At 39.0% G+C, this 21,350-nt stretch overlaps 2 protein-coding genes across 2 annotated transcripts in view; both read left to right on the top strand.

Moving 5' to 3' along the window:
- frem2b (FRAS1 related extracellular matrix 2b) overlaps positions 1-13,896 on the top strand; it is a 106,322-nt gene extending 92,426 nt beyond the window's left edge. Inside the window, exons 17-24 of the mRNA XM_053687480.1 lie at positions 1,709-1,901; positions 2,242-2,346; positions 3,196-3,323; positions 4,641-4,775; positions 5,291-5,417; positions 7,100-7,287; positions 8,146-8,292; positions 10,806-13,896. Coding sequence (XP_053543455.1) covers positions 1,709-1,901; positions 2,242-2,346; positions 3,196-3,323; positions 4,641-4,775; positions 5,291-5,417; positions 7,100-7,287; positions 8,146-8,292; positions 10,806-11,300 — 1,518 coding nt within the window. The 3' untranslated portion in view covers positions 11,301-13,896. The remainder of the gene's footprint in view (positions 1-1,708; positions 1,902-2,241; positions 2,347-3,195; positions 3,324-4,640; positions 4,776-5,290; positions 5,418-7,099; positions 7,288-8,145; positions 8,293-10,805) is intronic.
- A 4,799-nt stretch (positions 13,897-18,695) lies between these two features.
- The window catches only part of c4 (complement component 4), a 27,720-nt gene continuing 25,065 nt past the window's right edge, over positions 18,696-21,350 (top strand). The window contains exons 1-5 of the mRNA XM_017490661.3: positions 18,696-18,866; positions 19,030-19,222; positions 19,881-20,064; positions 20,154-20,224; positions 20,320-20,405. Of these exons, the coding sequence (XP_017346150.1) occupies positions 18,805-18,866; positions 19,030-19,222; positions 19,881-20,064; positions 20,154-20,224; positions 20,320-20,405 (596 nt within the window). The 5' untranslated portion in view covers positions 18,696-18,804. The remainder of the gene's footprint in view (positions 18,867-19,029; positions 19,223-19,880; positions 20,065-20,153; positions 20,225-20,319; positions 20,406-21,350) is intronic.

Genomic DNA, 21,350 nt, shown 5'->3' on the forward strand with positions numbered 1-21,350 from the left:
TCACTGGCGTCTCCATGATATCACATGTAAGAGACGATGTACAGGCATTAACACACTCGTTCACTTAGAGTAGGACCAATCTACCGCCATGTTTTTGGGAGAGAACAGGGGAACTCTGAGGAAACCCATGCGAACAAGGGATCCTATGAGGTGGCAGCTGATACCTGCTGCACCACTGTGCCACCCAGTGAGAAAGCAGTTGTTATAAAAATGGCTCACTGTTTGATTTCACCGGCAGTGACATCTCTTCCCAGTCATCACACCAGGCCCACTGTTTGTCTTTCTCTGGCTGCGAGCGAGAATTCACCCTTACTCATAAGTGGACTTTGGGGAAGTTTTTTTTTTTCTCCCTACCCTGCAGTCCATTGTTTATAGCAGCATGGTGGCCCCTTAAACCGCTCTCCACACTGGATACACACATGCCTCTGCTGGCACGTCTTTTGGGCTCACCATGGAAACGGCTTCTAATTCTTCTCTCCGTAGTTAATTAATGGAGACGAGTGTCATAAAGGGATGCCTGAGTGTAAAGGCCAGGTTGTGGTATAGTAGCATAGACCTCATGGCACCGCGATTTCTGTTAGCATGCCTCCGTCTGCTTAAGAAGTGCCACGCACTACCCCTGTGCAAATGAATGGATGTGGAGCTGCTCAAGAGATCACTTGGTAATCATTTTCCCCATATGTGCGTTTGCTATACTGAGATTTCAGAAGGATGCCACGTGCCGATGATCACCCAAAATGTTGTATTGTGTACTTGGTGGTCTCGGAGCTCCAAATATTTGTGTATGAAGTAGAGTACTGAAGATTTTAGTCTGAACACATCAGGTTCTTGACCATCAAGGGTTCATCAGTGCATATTCGATAAGCTGCAAATCATGTCCCATCACATATATAGCAAAGTGACCTCTGTATATACTGTACCTCTGTCCGTATTGTATAGTTCTAATGCCAGAGAGAAACATCTCATGATATATTTCATAATATCTCAATATCTCGTGATTATTGTTAATCTAGCCACGTTTTTACTACATTTATCTACATTTTCGCTGTCAAATTGATCTTTGTGAAGTCACTTTTCTTTTTCTTTTTTTAACGCCTGGTGTGTAGTTAATAAATAATCATTCCGTATCCAATTCCAATCTGGATAATGGTCCATTTTTTATAATACTTCCTAGTCAAATGCAATTATTATTCAATATATATATATATATGTATGTGTGTGTGTGTGTGTGTGTGTGTGTGTGTGTGTGTGTAGAATTTTATCAACAATTGGAAGTAAATATATGGCTTTTGCTAAAACAGATTGTAGACTTGGACTAACAGGCCATCTAGTGGTGGAGAACTTACTTTACATATATACACATGGCTCTGTGCAGTCAAAGGTACAGAATAAATGCAAATCATGCATCATATAGTCAAGTCAAGTGAGTTTTTACTGTCGTTCCTCTATATAGCTATGTAGAAATGGCGTTTCTGCAGGACCATGGTGTAACAGTACAGTACACAAGACTACATAAAGTGCAAATATATATGCAGGGTAAATACACAGACTAGAACAATAGGACGATAAATACACAGAACACGGGCTATAAAATTGTCAACTATTTAGTGGTGTAGCAGCAAAAACAAGTCCCGTAATAAGAAGTGAGTGCTGCAGCTTTGTAAAGTGGTGTAAAATAACAGCCATTCATAATCTGCCCTTGTCGTAGGTGCTGAACCTGGTGCAGTCGTACGTGACGTTGCGTGTGCCGCTGCACGTGTCCTACGTGTTCCACTCTCCGGTGGGCGCCGGAGGCTGGCAGCACTTTGACCTGCAGTCCGAGCTCAGACTTACCTTCGTCTACGACACAGCCATCCTGTGGAGAGACGGCATCGGCAGCCCACCCGAGGCCGAGCTACAAGGTGGAGAAAAGCAAGATGTCTAAATATAGCTTTGGTGAAACTGATAGGAATGATGCGTCTGAAGATATCTCGCTAACAGGATATGAAAGGAAATTGCCAGTCATTGATATAAACACTTCAACTTTTATACTCAGTTAATCACACCAAATGTAAACGTCACTGTATTTTTCATTGACGGGTAAGCTTTCAACAAGAACGAAAGAATGCGTAAATCTCTCCATATCGAACCATGTGAACGGAAAGGATATAAAATAAGCCTTTTAGAGTACTATACGAAGAAAGAAAGAAAAAAACCCCAGGTGTTTATTTTGTGGTTGTTGTTGATGGTGGTGTTTTTCAGGAGCTCTCTATCCCACCAGCATGCGCATTAACGAACAAGGTCGCTTGGTGGTTAACTTCCGCACAGAAGCTCGCTTCAGGGGTCTGTTCGTGACGTCCCACCCTGGTGAGTAGAACATCTGCGAGATCAGATTACGCTGATTCAATTAAGAGAGTTTCATACGCATGGCAGTCTGGGTAAACGCTTTGGATGTCGCTTGCTTTTCTTTCCTGTAGAAGAGGTCGATCCTGTTTTTTGAGAAACCGAAACAGAAAATGTCGATTTTTTTAAACGGCGTAGAAATGTTTCGTTTACTTTTTAATTGTGCCTAGGTCTCTTCCTGTAAATATCACGTCGGGTAAGGAGCCAGTCCGCCTAAAGGTGTTTAAATCCTTGCTAGCTAAGAGTGATTTCTTCACCCAGTGAGTGTCAGGCTCGAGTCATTGGATAACTAGGTGCTATGTTCAGATTCTAATCAGATACTGGCCGTCAGATCTAAAAGCAGTTTTCACTTTCGTGAGTTATCAGACTTTGCTTGAACTCTTTACTTGTGAAATATATATATATACACAAAAGAGAAATCTATTTCGATTCAGGAAAAGACTATAATGTCAGAACATCACCATGTGAAGGAATTTCCCAGGCTGATACACACATATTTTCAAGACCGTGTTGTGCTTAGGTCTACATTTGCATGTAGTCATTTATCCACCATTGTTATACCAAGAGACTTACATAAACACGCCAACGGAATCTGAATTGCAAGTGTAGCTTGGAGGGGAGAAGACCCGTCTCAAAGCCGGTATCACAATGGTCCGTTGGCATTCATTTACATTTAGCGAAAGAGAAGATTCCAGACTGATCTGTGAATTAAAATGAAGTGATTGTGTTATTGTGTCCGTATTCACCACGAGCCCGAATCCATTAAACCATGCAGCACTAACATGTCGATGTATCCACATTGTCTCTCTCCAGCTTCCCCTCTGACCTCCATGGTTATGTGTACCGATCACCCTGGGCTGACCTTTAACCTCAGCCTGGTGAGGAGTGAGCCCACCTACAACCAGCCCATGCAGCAGTGGACGTTTGTCTCCGACTTTGCAGTCAGTGTTTCTCTCCTCTTCCTCTCCCACAGGCGTCGAGCAGTACCACAGAGTTTCATTAATAATTAAAAATGAGCACAACGTTGTAATTTATTTACTCCGCTTTCGGTATTTAAGAAACGTACAGCAGTCTGAACAATTTGTAGTTATTCTTTAATCATTTTCATTTGTGTTAAAGTTATCAGTCAAAGTTACGATTGTATAAATATGTATAATTTCACCTGTAAAGTGGTGCGCGGGGGGGTGGGGGGGGGGGTGGATTTAATTAAACAAACCGGCTTGATGAACTTGTACGAGAATACGTGTTTACTTTGTAAAGGATTTATTGAATAATTTAAACGTCATTTTCCGGTTGTAAATAATGCGTTCTTGAATAATAAGCATTAACGGTCTAATACTCTGAGTTTGCAGCATAAGTTGACGATTTGAGTTCAAAGGTTAGGTTAGTATTTACTCTGGGAAAGTTACACGTATTTAGAGTCAGGTTACGCGAGTACTTAAGTCGATATGCTGGGTTTGTAATTCAGATTGTTGAAATGACCCGTGTGTAGTTCATGCCTCCGAGGTTTGCAGGAATTCTTCAGGATCATCAGAGACAGGGTTTTCACCGTAACATCTGGACCATCGATCGGGGATAGAAAATTAAAAATCGCTGAAGCAAATCATGTAAACTCCAACATGCATCCGAAATATTGCCGCATGAATAGTCCTAGTTGTAACGATCACATTGACCGGTGCAAATCTGGTTTATGTTTAACACTATGGCTTCTACCTTTATTATTCTAAAATAGGGCCGTCGATCAAATTTTTTATCGAATTAATTAATTAACGCCGATTAGTTCATCGTAATTATTCGCAATTAATTGCACATCAATTGTGGCTGAGAAATAACCCCCCGGTGTGTGTGTTTGTATTTTGATTGGCCACTTGTCAATCTTCTAGCTAAATCTAGTTGAACCACAGTAAGTGTCGAAGGCGGAGCTTTGTGGACATGGGTGGAAATGAGGGCAGGCTCAATGAGTAAAAGAACGTCATTCAAATCGTATCGAACCTCACTTATTTAACCATTTGAGATCTTTTTTCCCCCCTAATGCACAGTCATCGTTAAGGTTAAGGTGAGCTCATGAAATTGTAATGCGTGCATGAATAGTAGATGAGTTTATAATGCTTTTAATTCACCGAACGGCTATCGACGCTTCCGCAATTTCCCTGTGGGATATTGATTCATGATTGTTTTAAGGCATGAATTACAACAAGACCATCTGTTTGGTTTTAGTTACATGTTCAACGATGTGTGATTGAAATGTTCTCGCACAGGTGAGGGATTATTCCGGTACCTACACGGTGAAGGTGTTGCCCTGTACTGCCCCTCCGAGTCTGGAGTACACACTGCCTCCAGTGTGCAATCCCCGAGAGCCTGTCGCATTTGACCTCGACATCCGCTTCCAACAGGTCTTTAAACTCACTACACCGATATGCTCAGAACGAACACACTTACTGACACACTTCACTCCGGCGGGAAGTTTATTTATAGTCTAGAGGAATCTATTTCAATTAGGGTTCATTATTATAGTTAATAATGTAATAATGGAGGCTTCAGACAACAGTTTATCATGGCGACTGAACAGGTGTAGTATCAGGCTGGTTAGTTTACGTGTTCTCTGAATTCTAAGTGGACGTTCATGTTATTATATAACGCATAGTGCACTAACGTACAACAATGGAAGACAGCAGCCATTAGTCATGCATTTAATACAGAAAATTACATGGCTTCATGGTTCACGTGATTCTTAATTCCAGTTTATATTTATGAAGATAATGATGATTTTTTTTTTTACACGTTGAGGAAGTGTTGTCTAATACAAAAAACACATCAATAATTTAAAAATGTACGACGTGAAATTGAATGCACACAGTTTTACAATTGCAGTTAAATTATATATGTGTATGTGTGTGTGTGCGTGTAGGTGAGTGACCCTGTGGCTGCAGAATTCAGCCTGAACACACAGATGCTGCTGCTCTCTAAGAGGACTCTGTGGTTGTCAGATGGTTCCATGGGATTCGGGCAAGAAAGCGACACTGCATTCTCTGAGGGTAAAAATAAAAATAAATGAAGTTTCGTATACCAGGGGTTCCCAAACTTTTCCAGGCATTAACATTTGACCGAGGCCCCCCTTTTACAAGATGTCTTTAAAACACATTAAAAATACGGACTTCTGAATATATCCCCCTTTTTTTATTAATAGTTACATCTTACATCTTTACATTACATTAGGAATTGATTGTGTGTGTGTGTGTGCGTGTGTGTGTGTGTGTGTGTGTGTGTGGTTGTCTGAGAGTGAGAAAGAGAAAACATACTTTTATTTATTTTTCACACCAAATTGTTGAGGCCCCCCGGGCGCCCCCTGGAGGCCCTCAAGGGAACCGCGGGCCCCACTTTGAAAACCACTGTCTTATATCAGTGGTTTTCAAAGTAGGGGCCCCCTTGGGGTCGCCAGGGGGCGCTCGGGGGCCCTCAACAATTTGGTGTGAAAAATAAATTCCCACTCTCCGACAACCACACACACACACAATTCCTAATGTAATGTATTGTAAAGATGTAAGATGTAATTATTAATAAAAAAAAGGGGGATATATTCAGAAGTCTGTATTTTTAATGTGTTTTAAAGACATCTTGCAGAAGGGGGGCCTCAGTCACATGTTAATGCCATTTGGGGGGGCCTTGCCCTGGAAAAGTTTGGGAAACTCTGTCTTATATCACTTCCACACATCTAAATCCAGTGGCAAAATGGATTTTATATTTTTACGTTGTCACTCTGTACATCTTTTTGTGATTGTTGTGGCCAAAAATGCTTGCATTTTTGACTTTTTTTTTTTTTTACAATTTGTGATGCAATTTGCGGATTTTCTTTTCATTTTTGAATTGGCGAAATTGTCTTTCGCAGTGATGTTTGTTGGTAAATGAGACCATTTAGCTGCATTCACGTTCGACGCACGTGAATCGAAAAGGGCTTTGGCGTCGTGATGACGTCACATGACGCGTCTTGGCGCGAATTTGCGGAAAATCTTCAGTCATTTTGAAAAGTTGCAAGCTCCTCCGAATATTGCCGACTTTGCTTGATTTTTGTTTTCATGTCTGCGATCGCGGAATCCTGAATGGACTGCGTTATAATAAAAATACACAGAACGCTATGAGGCAGCGAGAATGGAACATGCCCTAGGTTTCATCTCCATTTGTTACATCCGTAACACATCGTTAGTGTTAAAGGTGGATTATTTACCCTGTCATGCTTTAATTTCCCCCAGAATGCATTTGGAGGAGAAGCAAAAATAGGTAGACTGAGCACACATTGTACAATCAAAGTACTGTACATAAAAGGTTTTTTTTAATTATTATTATTTATTTATTTTTTTTTAAGTGAATGATAAATTGAACCCTACTATGGTCAATTAAAGATGCCTTAAAGTTTGATTGACTAGGGGGCAGTGGTGGCTTGGTGGTTAAGGCTCTGGGTTAGTGATCAGAAGGTCGGGGGTTCAAGCTCCAGCACTGCCAAGCTGCCACTGTTGGGCCCTTGAGCAAGACCCTTAACCCTCTCTGCTCCAGGGGGCGCTGTATCACGGCTGCGCTCTGACCCCAACTTCCTGACATGCTGGGGTATACGAAGAAATGAATTTCACCGTGCTATAATGTATATGTGACTAATAAAGTATCACTATATTGTTTGCACTCCACTTACGCAAGTCAGTGTGCTTTTGTTTTGTTTTCCCGGTAGGTGACATCATCTACGGCCGTGTCATGGTGGATCCTGTGCAGAACCTCGGAGACTCCTTTATCTGCAACATCGAGAAGGTGTTCCTGTGTACAGGGGCAGATGGCTATGTGCCAAAGTACAACCCTGACAACTACGAGTATGGCTGTTTAGCAGATGCTGCTTCACTCCTCTACAGGTTCAAGATCATTGTAAGCATTTTTTTTTTTTTTTGGCTCTATACTAATAGCATATAACCTGTTTAAATGATGACTGCATCATCATTAGCACCACAGCATTGTTTAATCCTTTAACCGGATATTTGTCAATATTCTAATTAACACTGAGTTCTATGTTGCATGTAAACCCCTTATTCTGAAAATCCACTGAAAGGAATTGTAGATGCTTACCCGAAGGCTAGGTGTTTAGGAATGGCGACTCAGGCATACGTACAACACCCATGTAGACAGTCACCGACTACGTTTACACGCGCATCAGATTCCGATTAAGATCCGTATTCGGGTCGCAGCCATATTCCGAATACGATGTTTATATGCGTACAGGCATCGGAATATACCTGTATACATGGTTCTTGTAAGTATGTCTGAGTTGCCATTCCTTAATACCTAGTCTACAGCTAAACCCCCACAATCCTTTGCAAATTGAGCATCCATATATCATATATAGATATATAGCTTATATCTCCTTTCAGTGGATTTTCTGAATAAGGTGTTTAGATGCAACACATTTCTGATTAAAACAGGCATATTCCACGGGTGGGAATCAGAATTTGCGGAATCAGAATATTGTCTTAATCTGAATCGGGGCAGTTCGGACTGTGGCGTTTACGTGACTCGCTACTAATTAGAATATTGCCAAATTCTGTCACTGATTATTTTTATATAACATATCTTTATTAATATTAATAAAATAGTCACATTGTTTATGGTAGTGAACTTGTAGAGTAGAAATGCGATGGACAACTCTGCTGATGCTTGTCCACTTGCGAAATCAAGAAGTCATTTTTCTATTTTATTTTATAGCAGCAAAAAATCTGTGTTTGTTTACAGGACAAAGCTCAGCCAGAAACTCAGGCCAGAGCATTTGGGAGTGTTAGCTTCAATGCTCTCCTGGCTGTCGATGACCCTGAAGCTTTGTCGCTAGTGAGGCAGCCAGGCTCGGATGGCTTCAGGATGGACTCCACACCTCTGTTTCAGGTAACTGTCCGGCGGTAAGGACACCATCATGATCCTGTGAACCCGCAGTTAAATTAGGCACTGGTACTGCTAGAGTGTCTCAGCTGGCAGTCATGTTGTGAACGGTCACTAATTTGTGCTGTATATCTTTTTGTGTCATCATCAGATGAGTGATTTAGCTAATATTAGCTTGAATATGTTATGGTGGCAAGGGTATCGAGGGCTACAAGCAAAGAGCATCGCTGTTTAAGCGTAGCCGTGAAATATGTGCCTTTCAAACACCAACAGACTTTCTGCCTATAAACTGCAAAGGAAAAAAAGAAAGAAATTTTAATGTTTGCTAATAAGTTTTAACTTTGAGGTGTTTGTGGGAAGTTAGGAGTTAGCTGTATTAGCTAACTTTACGTGATTGTGTGGGAAGTTAGGAGTTAGCTGTGTTAGATAACTTTAGGCGTTTGTTTGGGAAGTTAGGAGTTACCTGTATTAGCTAACTTTAGATGTTTGTGGGAAGTTAGGAGTTAGCTATATTAGCTAACTTTAGATGTTTGTGGGAAGTTAGGAGTTAGCTATATTAGCTAACTTTAGATGTTTGTGGGAAGTTAGGAGTTAGCTATATTAGCTAACTTTAGATGTTTGTGGGAAGTTAGGAGTTAGCTATATTAGCTAACTTTAGATGTTTGTGGGAAGTTAGGAGTTAGCTGTATTAGCTAACTTTAGGGTTTTGTGTTTGAAGTTAGGAGTTACCTGTATTAGCTAACTTTAGATGTTTGTGGGAAGTTAGGAGTTAGCTGTATTAGCTAACTTTACAGTTTTGTTTGGGAGGTTAGGTGTTTGTGGGAAGTTAGGAGTTAGCTGTATTAGCTAACTAGGTATTTGTGTGGAAATTTAGGAGTTAGCTGTATTAGCTAACTTTAGGTGTTTGTGTGGGAAGTTAGGAGTTAGCTATATTAGCTAACTTTAGATGTTTGTGGGAAATTAGGAGTTAGCTGTATTAGCTAACTTTAGGGTTTTGTGTGGGAAGTTAGGTGTTTGTGGGAAGTTAGGAGTTAGCTTTATTAGCTAACTTTAGATGTTTGTGGGAAGTTAGGAGTTAACTGTATTAGCTAACTTTAGGCGTTTATGTGGGAAGTTAGGAGTTAGCTGTATTAGCTAACTTTACGTGATTGTGTGGGAAGTTAGGAGTTAGCTGTATTAGCTAACTTTAGGCGTTTGTGTGGGAAGTTAGGAGTTAGCTGTATTAGCTAACTTTAGGCGTTTGTGTGGGAAGTTAGGAGTTAGCTGTATTAGCTAACTTTAGGTGTTTGTGTGGGAAGTTAGGAGTTAGCTATATTAGCTAACTTTAGATGTTTGTGGGAAGTTAGGAGTTAGCTGTATTAGCTAACTTTAGGCGTTTGTGGGAAGTTAGGAGTTAGCTTTATTAGCTAACTTTAGATGTTTGTGGGAAGTTAGGAGTTAACTGTATTAGCTAACTTTAGGCGTTTATGTGGGAAGTTAGGAGTTAGCTGTATTAGCTAACTTTACGTGATTGTGTGGGAAGTTAGGAGTTAGCTGTATTAGCTAACTTTAGGCGTTTGTGTGGGAAGTTAGGAGTTAGCTGTATTAGCTAACTTTAGGCGTTTGTGTGGGAAGTTAGGAGTTAGCTGTATTAGCTAACTTTAGGTGTTTGTGTGGGAAGTTAGGAGTTAGCTATATTAGCTAACTTTAGATGTTTGTGGGAAGTTAGGAGTTAGCTGTATTAGCTAACTTTAGGCGTTTGTGGGAAGTTAGGAGTTAGCTGTATTAGCTAACTTTAGGCGTTTGTGTGGGAAGTTAGGAGTTAGCTATATTAGCTAACTTTAGGCGTTTGTGTGGGAAGTTAGGAGTTAGCTGTATTAGCTAATTAAATATTTAATGTTGGCTAACTTTTAATGTCTTTGTGCAGGAATTATTAGCAAACTAACTGGTAGTTAAACATTTACATTTAGCTAACTATTAATGTGTGTGTGTGTGTGTGTGTGTGTGTGTACATATTTCTAGTTCACTTAATTAGTTAGTTATCTAACTATGGTTGGAATTAAACATTTAAATATGAGTTATTAATAGGTGTTAGTACTTAGTTGTTTTAGCTAGTTGTATTTGCTAATTTAATTTTTGTGTTTTAACCATCCAGGTGTTGTGTGGAAATTTACTAGTTGGAGCTATTCACTTATAATCAATGTATGTTTACTAATTAAACATTTTAAATAGTTAACCATTAGCATGTGCTGTAATTTACTAGTTACCTGTATTGCCTCATTAGCTAGCTCTATTAAATATTGTCTGTGCAGGGAGATACTAGTTAGCACTATTAGCTAGTTAACAAACTATGGCTGCTAATTAAACATTTAAATATTAGTTAGCATCTATGGGAATTTATGCTCAGTGTTACTAGTTAGCTGTAAAAGCTAATTAGCCAACCATCTTTAGCTAATTAAAGATTTGGCTAACCATTAATGTATTTAGTGCAAGCATTTTTAATAGTGATCTTCTGTGCTAATGTGTTCTATGTGTTCTAGGTATCTGCAGGAAGGGAGTGGTATATCCACACCATATACACCGTCCGCTCCAGAGACAACGCCAACCGAGGCATCGGAAAAAGGAGCGTGGAGTACCACCATATTACTCAGCACCACTCCTCTCGTTCCAGAAGGGCCGTTAGCAGCGTCCCAGCTCTGGCCAAGGACATCGGAGCTGAGAACGAGCGAGGAACCAACATCCTGCACGTAGCTCTGGAGCGCAGCAGCCAGCATCAACCCCGGCCCAAAGTTAACGTCCAGAGCATAGTCGTTACCACAGGGTCCAAGCCGAAAGATACGGAGGACGATTACGTCATAATGATCGTAGGAATCCTGGTGGGTCTCGTCTTGGCTGTCATTCTTCTCGTGCTTGTGTTTTTTTTGGTGCGCTCCAGGAACGAGAAGGAGAAAATCAACGAGCCTCCAAAGGGCTCCAGAAGCACAGAGCCCATGATGACACACGCGTTTGACAGAAACGACAGCTCGGAGGTGTGACCAGATTTTGCAAACGATCATTAGAACTGCTTCTTATTTAAGTACTAAGAGATTTGAAGCGACGGAAAAGAGTTAGGCCCACTTGCACAATCTCAGAGACGAGTTCAGCTTAGGTCAAGTGATGCTGTGTCGAGTCTGTTATGATGAGCTTGGCACTCGGATACTGGCTCTCGTCAGGATTTCCCAATACAAAGAACTCTGGAAGCACTTTTGTTTCTGCCGTTTTAGAATTTGAAAGGAAGACTTGAAGCCAGATGCCAGTTCTATCCAAACAAGGCGCTTGTTGTGTACTATTGCTTAGACCATAGTGTTCTCTCCATCCCCTCCTCCCCCAACTTTACTTTTCATTATTAGTATTATTATTATTATTGCATTCAAAGGTGCTACAAGCTTCCTGACCATCTGGCCTAAGGAGCTAAGCTGTATAAAGAGTGTTTTTATTCAACATCTGTAAAGAATCATTACTGTTTGTTCTCCCATGCTTTTACGATCACATTTTAGGTTTTCTATCACATTATATTATCGTGTTATATGACAGCGTTACAGGATTATTTTCACGTTTTTATTATGAACATTTCAGGATTATGTTCATTTTTATTTTTTATACAAATTTTTAGAACCTTTTCCATTATAAATACATTGCAGCAAAAACTAGTGTTTTTTCAGCCTCTTCACTATGGGTTGCCTTTTGGGGTTTTTTTGTTTTTTTTTGTTTGTTTTTTTTGCATGATTTATCAAGCATACGTTCTCTGTGTAAAAACAAAACAAAACAACAACAAAAAAACGTGTATTATAATGTAAATTCATATCAGAATTTGAAAGAAGTGTGCAAACGGATTTTAGGTGGTAGTGTCTTTTATACGACTTGGTCCCTGACTGACTGCAATCATTGCTGGCATTGAACACAGTGTGGACTGTATCATGTTGACAGATCTGATTAGATTTACAGTGTGTTAATCCTTAAGACGGATGCCTTTAGGTAGTCCGCTAAATGAGGTTACATCCCGAATCTTGTTCTTACTAGAATTATAAGTAACACGGTAAGAACACTTGAAGGAACGTTCCGTTAGAGACAATTTACACAAAGAATGCCTTACAAAATTAGTCACTAGAACATTATAATTAACGTCTCCTACTTAGTAGCTAGTTTACAGCATCCTAGCGAGTCGGAGCAAATAATGCTTAACATGACACGTCTATGTTACAGATAACATAGCTACTTTATTTTATTACACGATCATGTGAATCTACCATGTTCAAGATAGTGCTCTAAATGATAAATACACCGAGGTAAAGGCTAGACGGAAAAAAAAAAAAAAATCAGATTTATTTAATTATTTGTGAATTGATTTTGTGAATCAGTTTAATCCTTACAGTCGTATTTTACGCTGTCACAAGTGGTGTATTTTGGATTTTTGAGTTCAGGGATCATATTTGGAAATTCAGTCCGACGTAGTGTAGTGTAAGTGCTGAATAATGAAGTGTGTACTATTTGGACACGTTAGACAAAGGCATTTTGGGTTTTAAACTCCGTGATTGTTTATGTGGAGGCTGTTCACACACAGTGACGTCAATGACGTCCTTACTATACACTATGTACTGGACTTTTGCAGTGTACTATGTCAAAGTTAGTTCCTGTTATCACTTATGTATATAATGTTATCACTTATGTATATAAGTGATAGCTGTGAATAATAGCTATACCACTCATTTTCCCCCCACACCACGTGAGACAGAGCATTATGGGTCATTTAAGTGCTCTCTTAGCCAACAAGACTACACCAAATGGGTACTAAAGAAGTGTCATTTAGACGGATTCTACAGTATATCTTCTAGAGTTTTGGGATGCAGACAGTGATGTTGCCTAATGTTAGCTTAAGTAAACGCTATAATTGATTAATGCTAGCGTTTGGGACACTGGATAAATCATACAGTTTAGTGACTGTGTAGTGATTTTGGCTTTTGTTGTTGACTAACACTGAATTCAGTGGCCAAATGCCTCCTGAGTGAACTTTAAAACTAATTTCCAAACCTTTATTTTATTGTTTTGAATGACGTTTTAATCACATCTGCAATTCGGTCGCCTCGAAACATATTCCAGGTATGAAAATGTGCATTCCTATGACTATTTATGTATTATTAGGTAGTCAGCACTGAGTGCAGAGAATCTTTAGTCTCGGTTAACAGGCTCGAGCTCATACTGTACGTTGATTATTAATATTTATTCGTTTGCCAACTTATCACGTAACCTTGCTGAAAATGACCTCATCGGAAATTAGCGCACACTTTAGGACACGGTTCTTGTTGGGGAAAAAATAAAAATGGAAAAAAAAAAAAAACTATGCAAATTTATGGTCTGTTTGTCGATATAGCGCTGGAGTTGGACTTATTTTGGTTTGTTTTCACGTTGCTGTCCTTTATAAAAACTGGTTGAATCAGTGACTTTTGTCCATGTACGTAGGTAATTGCGTAGAAATGTTTTTTGGGTAACGGTCCGTGTTAAATGACGATGTACTGTATGTATTCATGATTTTACGAACACTGTATTTGTTCTGTTTAAAAAAATAATAATAATAAAGTGTGTTCCTTTCAATAACTTTGCCACTTATTATCAAATACGTGAGCAATGGGGGTTAAATAAACATTATATTTTGGTATTTTATGTTTTGTTTTTAAGCTAACAGAGAGTAAAGGATGCCAATGTATTTCCTATTGGTAGTCTATGCTCCATTACCTTTAAAGGATGGATATGATGGATTATAAAGATATCAATCGTATAGCATCGTTAAAGAAAAGGACTAACTCTTTGGCGCTGAGGGTGTCAGTAACATGCAACAATTGATAATTTATGGTTTTGTTAATAAACCTGTTTATTCCTATCAATCTCCTTTTGCTACTGCTATCGAGATAGGAAAACACTATTTTTATTTATTTATTTTTTTAAACTGAACGTAAAATCTTTAAAAGCGTTGGTTATATACACCTCGGACGTAATAGCTTTATCGATCTGACACCCCAGTCCTAGCAACAAGCTTCTAAAGTCATTACTCCATTGTTTCCTTTTATATCGATCATTTAACTACATGGGGCCAAACAAAATATACTCCCTTCAGAAGTGTGCAAAGGCATGGGGCAGCATGGGTGGGAAAGGATTTCAGTCTGTCTGGGTCTTGTTTTACTGAGAAGCATGGCAGCACCTTAAAACAATGATTAACTTCTAATTGAAGTCTATTGTTGCACATGCTTCCTGAGTCTTACCTTTGCACCAAGCTTGATGATAACCCTTATCTTCACTGCCAAGCCTGACCTTAAAGCCCAGATCTCATCTCTGGAGCTTGACATGATGGAATGAAGACTAACACACGAGGACTTGAAGACTTAGTTTCATCCTGTCACACTCCAAAACTCAGGTGAGGTATAGTATAGTATAGTATAGTATAGTATAGTATAGTATAGTATAGTATAGTATAGTATAGTATTGTATGGTATAGTATAGTGTAGTATGGTATAGTATGGTATAGTATAATGTAGTATGGTATAGTATAGTATTGTATAGTATAGCATGGTATAGTATGGTATAGTATAGCATGGTATAGTATAGTATAGTATGGTATTGTATAGTATGGTATAATATGGCATAGTATGGTATAGTATAGCATGGTATAGTATAGTATAGTATGGTATAGTATGGTATAATATGGCATAGTATGGTATAGTATAGCATGGTATAGTATGGTATTGTATAGTATGGTATAGTATGGTATAATATAGTATAGTATAATATAGTATGGTAAAATATAGTACAGTATAGTATGGAATAGTATAGTATGGTATAATATAGTATCGTACAGTATAGTATGGAATAGTATAGTATGGTATAGTATAGCATGGTATAGTATGGTATAATATAGTATAGTATAGTATGGTATGGTATAGTATAGTATGGTATAGTATGGTATAATATGGCATAGTATGGTATAGTATAGTATAGTATAGTATGGTATTGTATAGTATGGTATAATATAGTATAGTATGGTATAGTATAGTATAATATAGTATGGTAAAGTATAGTACAGTATAGTATGGAATAGTATAGTATGGTATAGTATAGCATGGTATAGTATGGTATAATATAGTATAGTATGGTATGGTATGGTATAGTATGGTATGGTACAGTATTGTATGGCACAAAACAGGGTAGTGTAGTATAGTGTAGTATAATTATAGTATAGTATAATAACAGTGTAGCACAGTATAGCATACTGTAGTATAGTATAGCATCGTATAGTATAGTGTGACACAAAACAGGGTAGTATAGTATAATTATAGTATAGAGTAAAAACAGTGTAGCGTAGTATAGTGTGGTATAGTATAGCATAGTATAGTATAGTATAGAAATGAGAGGCTCAGATCTCAGCTCTGGAGCGTGATGGGATGAAACAAAGTACACTACTGTGTTTGTCTTGAAAGCCAGAGAATGTGTGATTGTTCCCACATTGTGTTTTATTACCAACAGCCTACTTATGTGTGTTTCCATTTTAGTGGTCGCTGTGAGCCAGAGTGAGACCGGAGCTGATGGAGACATCACAACACACTCACCTTGAAAACAAACATGAACATGACTGTGAACTTGAACATAACAAGTCACGAGCAGCCTAGAGCTTTTATATTTGGTTTGAGTTTATTTAGTAATTGGAAGAGGTGTGATCTGAAATCCACTCACGGCAGAAATAAGGATAAAAAATAAATAAAAGAAAGCATCAAGGTCCATAAAAAAAAATCACCTGTCTCCCGAGTCCTCCTTCGTACAACCCCCCCACCCCCCTTCCCCCAAACTCACACACCTATAAATATTCTACAAACATAGCATTGCATAACAGTAACTATACTATACAACAGCATAGAATAGTATATATATATATATATATATATATATATATATATATATATATATATATATGGAAATGATAGGCTCAGATCTCTGCTCTGGAGCGTGATGGGGTGAAATTTATATATATATTTTTTAATATTCCTTAATGAATGCCAGTAATATAAATGACTATGTTTCACAAAATGTTCTCAATGGTACTCTTAGTCCATCACCTAGTGAACTAGTTGCGCATGTGTTTTTGATAGAATGAAGGATCACTAGGACAAATCCAGTGTTATGTTTTCCACTGATTTAATTACATTTTTGAATATTTTCTTTCTATTTTTTTCCTTTTTAAACTTTTCAAACGGATGATCCTGTGCACATAAGGAAACGTTTTCCTTAGTTTCTGAAAACCTAATCAAAACCTTTGTCTTCCCATAATTTAGACCAAGCCAAACCCGATCCTTATCGAAACCCTAACTCTAGCCCGACCCTTTTTGCTACTAATGCATGTACCAATCTAATGCTCTTTAGTCTTGCATTGTGATATCTGACATCTGGTTGTAGCCATTTAAATAGACTGCAACCAAATAGTAAATGGAGAGCATCTCCTGTACAGTGAGGGAAAAAAGTATTTGATCCCCTGCTGATTTTGTACGTTTGCCCACTGACAAAGAAATGATCATTCTATAATTTTAATGGTAACTTTATTTGAACAGTGAGAGACAGAATAACAACAAGAAAATCCAGAAAATCTCATGTCAGAAATGTTATAAATTGATTAGCATTTTAATGAGGGAAATAAGTATTTGACCCCCTCTCAATCAGAAAGATTTCTGGCTCCCAGGTGTCTTTTATACAGGTAACGAGCTGAGATTAGGAGCACACTCTTAAAGGGAGTTCTCCTAATATCAGTTTGTTACCTGTATAAAAGACACCTGTCCACAGAAGCAGTCAATCAATCAGATTCCAAACTCTCCACCATGGCCAAGACCAAAGAGCTCTCCAAGGATGTCAGGGACAAGATTGTAGACCTACACAAGTCTGGAATGGGCTACAAGACCATTGCCAAGCAGCTTGGTGAGAAGGGGACAACAGTTGGTGCGATCATTCGCAAATGGAAGAAACACAAAAGAACTGTCGATCTCCCTCGGCCTAGGGCTCCACGCAAGATCTCACCTCATGGAGTTGCACGGGATCATGAGAACAGTGAGGAATCAGCCCAGAACTACACGGGAGGATCTTGTCAATGATCTCAAGGCAGCTGGGACCATAGTCACCAAGAAAACAATTGGTAACACACTACGCCGTGAAGGACTGAAATCCTGCAGCGCTCGCAAGGTCCCCCTGCTCAAGAAAGCACATATACATGCCCGTCTGAAGTTTGCCAATGAACATCTGAATGATTCAGAGGACAACTGGGTGAAAGTGTTGAGGTCAGATGAGACCAAAATGGAGCTCTTTGGCATCAACTCAACTCGCCGTGTTTGGAGGAGGAGGAATGCTGCCTATGACCCCTGGAACACCATCCTCACCGTCAAACGTGGAGGTGGAAACATTATGCTTTGGGGGTGTTTTTCTGCTAAGGGGACAGGACAACTTCACCGCATCAAAGGGACGATGGACGGGGCCATGTACCGTCAAATCTTGGGTGAAAACCTCCTTCCCTCAGACAGGGCATTGAAAATGGGTCGTGGATGGGTATTCCAGCATGACAATGACCCAAAACACACGGCCAAGGCAACAAAGGAGTGGCTCAAGAAGAAGCACATTAAGGTCCTGGAGTGGCCTAGCCAGTCTCCAGACCTTAATCCCATAGAAAATCTGTGGAGGGAGCTGAAGGTTCGAGTTGCCAAACGTCAGCCTCGAAACCTTAATGACTTGGAGAAGATCTGCAAAGAGGAGTGGGACAAAATCCCTCCTGAGATGTGTGCAAACCTGGTGGCCAACTACAAGAAACGTCTGACCTCTGTGATTACCAACAAGGGTTTTTAAACCAAGTACTAAGTCATGTTTTGCAGAGGGGTCAAATACTTATTTCCCTCATTAAAATGCAAATCAATTTATAACATTTTTTACATGCATTTTTCTGGATTTTCTTGTTGTTGTTCTGTCTCTCACTGTTCAAATAAATCTACCATTAAAATTATAGACGGATCATTTCTTTGTCAGTGGGCAAACGTACAAAATCAGCAGGGGATCAAATACTTTTTTCCCTCACTGTATGTTAAAAACCTTCTAGCCGGCCATTACAAAAAGAGGTATGCCAAAGAGAAAAAGTTGGATTAACATGCTGTTGTTTGTTCTCTGAGATTTTTGGAGATTTCTGAACCCCCAAAACATTTCACATAACCTATTGCTCAATGGGTGTTTTGGAGGTCACAGCATTCCTCGCTTGTGTCTGGACCAAAACCAGGACAGTTTCTGGGAAGTCATGTGATTTCGTTTGAAAATAGAAAAAAAAAAAAAAAAATCGATCTTTTTTTTTGTGAAGTTTATATAATGAAGCATGATTGGTACATGCGTCTTCAGTCACAGCAGTGGGACGTTCATGAAAAGACAGCTCTCTCAGTGAGGATTATCTAGATGGTGTAAAGACTGAAGGGCATAACTTTGCACCACAAAGACAGAATGATCTTTCTTCTAGTTTTTGGGGCTTTTGCTCATCTTGCAGTGGAGGCACAGAACCCGATGTGAGTACTCAGAGTTTTTTTTTAAAATTATTTTATTTTATTTAATCACAGCCATGCAAATCTTGATCATCATCATTAAGAGAAAAATGAAACTTTGTCATGTCTATTGCATGGAAACAATCTTGCAGCTTCGTTTTTTGTTCATGTGTTTGCACTTATGCAGATATCTCATTACCGCCCCGAATATCATTCACATCGGAGTGGAGGAGACAGTGAGTGTGCAACTGCATGGAGCCAATAAACCCGCCCATGTCACTCTGTATTTCAAAGCTCCTTTTCAAGACACAAAGCTATGTGAACCGAAAATCGTGACCTTAAATGATGATAATCAGCATCAAGCTGTGGTGACACTTAAGGCAAGTCCACATCATTGTTACTTGGTTGTCATGTATAGTCTTTTTTATTTACGTAATATAAAGTATACTGTAGGGCGCACGGGGGCTTAGTGGTCGGCACGTTCGCCTCACACCTCCACGGTCGGGGGTTCGATTCCCACCGTGGCCCTGTGTGTGCGGAGTTTGCATGTTCTCCCCGTCGTACCCCACCTTGTGCCCGATGCTCCCTGGGATAGGCCCCAGGTTCCCCGTGACCCTGAAGAGGATAAGCAGTATAGAGGATGGATGTATGGATGAAAGTACATTCTAAAAATACTATATCTATATATATATATATATATATATATATAAGGAGAGGCTACGAAGGCAATGACTTGATGTTTAGAGCTATTATAATATAAGTGATAACTGTTTTCGTGGATGATCCACAACTACAAATCGATAAATGGTGGCAAGGCTTGTTTTAATAAACTAATAGATTTTTTTTTTTTTTTTTTAAAAACAATGGATAATTTTGGTTGTAAAAAAAAAGAAAAGAAAAAAAGAGTATAAAACACTTTGGATGTGCTGTTGGTAATGGATCGCTCCGGCCCATTGTTGATTATTTTCCTATAACAGCAACCCACTGTGTTTTATTCCTTATATTCTCTAATAAACATGGCTTTTTGTGCATCTGCAGGTTGATCCAGGTCAGTTTCCCAATCTTCAAAAAAAGCCCCAAAATGGTGACCAATATGTTATTCTTGTAGCTGAGAGCAGAGATCTGTTTGAAAAGAAATTAATGCTCAATATCCTTCTGTCAAGCAGAAAGGGTTATATTTTCATCCAAACAGACAAGACGATCTATAATCCCGGAGAACATGGTAAGAAATCAGAGCTTTTGGATGAAAACAGTCATTTGTATAACAGTCCGTTGTATTAATCACTGTTGTTGTTTGTTTTTATGTTTCAGTGAAATATAGAATCTTCACTCTAGACAACTACTTACTTCCGATAAACGAGCGAGTCAACGTCCAGATATTTGTGAGTATCCTGTTATGTGTTTTCACGGGCGCGTCGGGTAATAAGAATGAAATTTCTATAGTGTAAGAATGAAATGTACTGTGACTTCTTCATAGAACTCCAAAGGCCTGCTGGTCTACAGTCACATTATGAGCTCCGAACAAATCCTGCAGAGGACCGTCACTATTCCAGACGTGGAATTGTAAGTGAAAGATTAACGTTAAAAGATATCTGGCTAAAACGACGAGTTATATACACTGGATCTCTAATAAACAGGCATGCCGACGTATACACTGCTCTTTAATATGCTACGAACTGTTGGAGTCTCAATTTGATATCATTCCTAAAATTTAGGGTAGCTATGAAGTTTCTACGAAGGTCATCTGCATAATGACCCATGCACACGTTCCTAACGTGTTATAATGTCTTCATGAGGCTTTATACAAATTCCTATAATCATTTATGACAATGCATTACAGTTGATAGCGACGGTGATGACGCACGAACAAATCCTTAGCGAAATGCTTTATAAGTAGGCATTATAATGCATTATAATACATCACCAAGCCCCATCGTACAGAGTACATTATGAGAAGATATAATGGAGATAATAATGTCTCATAAGCAGTATTTATAATGCATCGTTTTATCAATTATTTCAATATAAATGCATTATAAACAGTGTTATATACTGTAGTGTCATTTCATAAATTGTTAAAACAGTGTGTATAATCCCTTATGAATACATTAGAACATGCTATGAATGTATTCATAAGTCATTATTCACATGGCCTCCACGGAAAGTGTTAGCGAATGGATTGATATAGTACTTTTCCTATAGTACATTGATTTAAAAACACAGGGGTGGGCGATCTTATGCGGAAAGGGTCGGTGTGGGTGCAGGTTTTCACTCCAACCGATCGGAAGCCACACCTGAGTCGACTGAAAGCCAAGATCAACTGATTAAACAGGTGGAATCGGGTGTGGCTTCTGATCGGTTGGAATGAAAACCCGCATCCACACCGGCGCTTTCCGGATAAGATCGGACATTTTTCCAGTTAAATAGATTTGCACAACTGTGAGGAACAGTGCTGTGTGAGGAAAGAAAATGGAGAAAAAACAACCAATAGTAAAACAAATAAAATAA

Source organism: Ictalurus punctatus, chromosome 17 (genome assembly GCF_001660625.3).
Source record: "Ictalurus punctatus breed USDA103 chromosome 17, Coco_2.0, whole genome shotgun sequence".
Taxonomy (NCBI): Eukaryota; Metazoa; Chordata; class Actinopteri; order Siluriformes; family Ictaluridae; genus Ictalurus; species Ictalurus punctatus.